The sequence below is a fragment of the Penaeus monodon genome, chromosome 29 (assembly GCF_015228065.2).
Source record: "Penaeus monodon isolate SGIC_2016 chromosome 29, NSTDA_Pmon_1, whole genome shotgun sequence".
NCBI lineage: Eukaryota > Metazoa > Arthropoda > Malacostraca > Decapoda > Penaeidae > Penaeus > Penaeus monodon.
Genome location: NC_051414.1, coordinates 26,123,005 through 26,124,313, shown reverse-complemented (window position 1 = coordinate 26,124,313; position 1,309 = coordinate 26,123,005). Strand labels below are relative to the sequence as shown.

At 33.0% G+C, this 1,309-nt stretch overlaps 1 protein-coding gene across 1 annotated transcript in view; it reads right to left on the bottom strand.

Moving 5' to 3' along the window:
* Positions 1-1,176, bottom strand: part of LOC119591803 (zinc finger protein 64-like) — an 8,463-nt gene extending 7,287 nt beyond the window's left edge. The window contains exon 1 of the mRNA XM_037940548.1: positions 871-1,176. Coding sequence (XP_037796476.1) covers positions 871-1,176 — 306 coding nt within the window. The remainder of the gene's footprint in view (positions 1-870) is intronic.
* Positions 1,177-1,309: the final 133 nt, after the last annotated feature.

The following is a 1,309-nucleotide window of genomic DNA, read 5'->3' as shown; positions in this document are numbered from 1 at the left end:
CACACAATCTCTAAACATTTTTTTCTTTACATAAGTCCTTTAATCTATTTCTTTCTCTCTACTTCTTTCCTTCATTTCCCCAATTATCTGCTTGTACTAGATGATGTATAATTCCAGACAAGACAAGAGTTGACTCAGACTTATATTTCTTTCTTCTGTTTTCTTGTAATTTTACCATTCATAGGCACAAATTGAAGTTACTTTTGCGGTCCTTTATTGATATTCAAGCATCAGATTCCAACATACAATTCTCAGAAATCCCAAAAATTTTAGAAGCATTTTATTTACTATACTAAAGAAAAATAAAACAAAGGTAGATTCATATGCAATGTATATTTCATGTACTTGGCATATAAATAAGAAACAAATTGGAAATAGTTCAAATGTAGAAATGACTTGTCACAGACCTTGTAAACGGATGTGTAAAACAGTTACAATCTCAGATTATACAGCCATTCAGTGAACATAATAATTCACAAGAATTGTCTACCAATGTGTACTGTATGTCTGTCTGCATTCATAAGCATTTCCATATGTAGATACATATGTATTTTTGGGTGCATATATGCATGTGTTTGAGTAATCTTAGGTAGGAAATATTCATAAAACCTTCCAACATATAGTTTCTTTGATTATTATTTGCACAGATAATATATCTGCGGTTAAAAGCAGCAAAAGTTGCTTTAGATGGGATTAACATTTAATTTGAAAATTAATTTCTGTATGAGTAATTTATTAAATATTCATTCAAATAACACTTATCTAATTAACCAGTGTTGTTGTCATTATTTGTACTTTATTTTTTATGATATAACTAATACCACATGGCTTTAATCCTTACTTGTTGTGACTGAGTAAGTGTCTTTTCACTTTAGCCTTCTCATTTGATCTGTAAGGACAATACGGGCAAAAATAAGGCTTTTCTCCAGTGTGAATTTGAATATGCCTCTTAAAATTTGAACTGACAAGAGTCTTATAAGAGCACTGTGGACATGAAAAGGTCTTTCCTTCCATGTGAGTTCGGAGGTGGTCAAGGTACTCCGAGTGATCTACGGTGTTGTATGTACAGTGAGGGCAACAGTATGTTTCAGGACAATTTCTTGAGGTGACTAAAGTTGCCTTTCTGCCGACCACTCTTCCTTCATCAGCGCTTTGAATGTCATTATCCAGCCACATCTGTAGGAGATGTTTGTACGATTCAGTTTAGGCAAATATTAATTTTGTTTCTGATCTTTTCTTATTATTACGGGGAAACGGGGTGACTAGAAAGAGAGGAAGGAGGAAATCAAAAGAGCAAATGGAAGGGGAA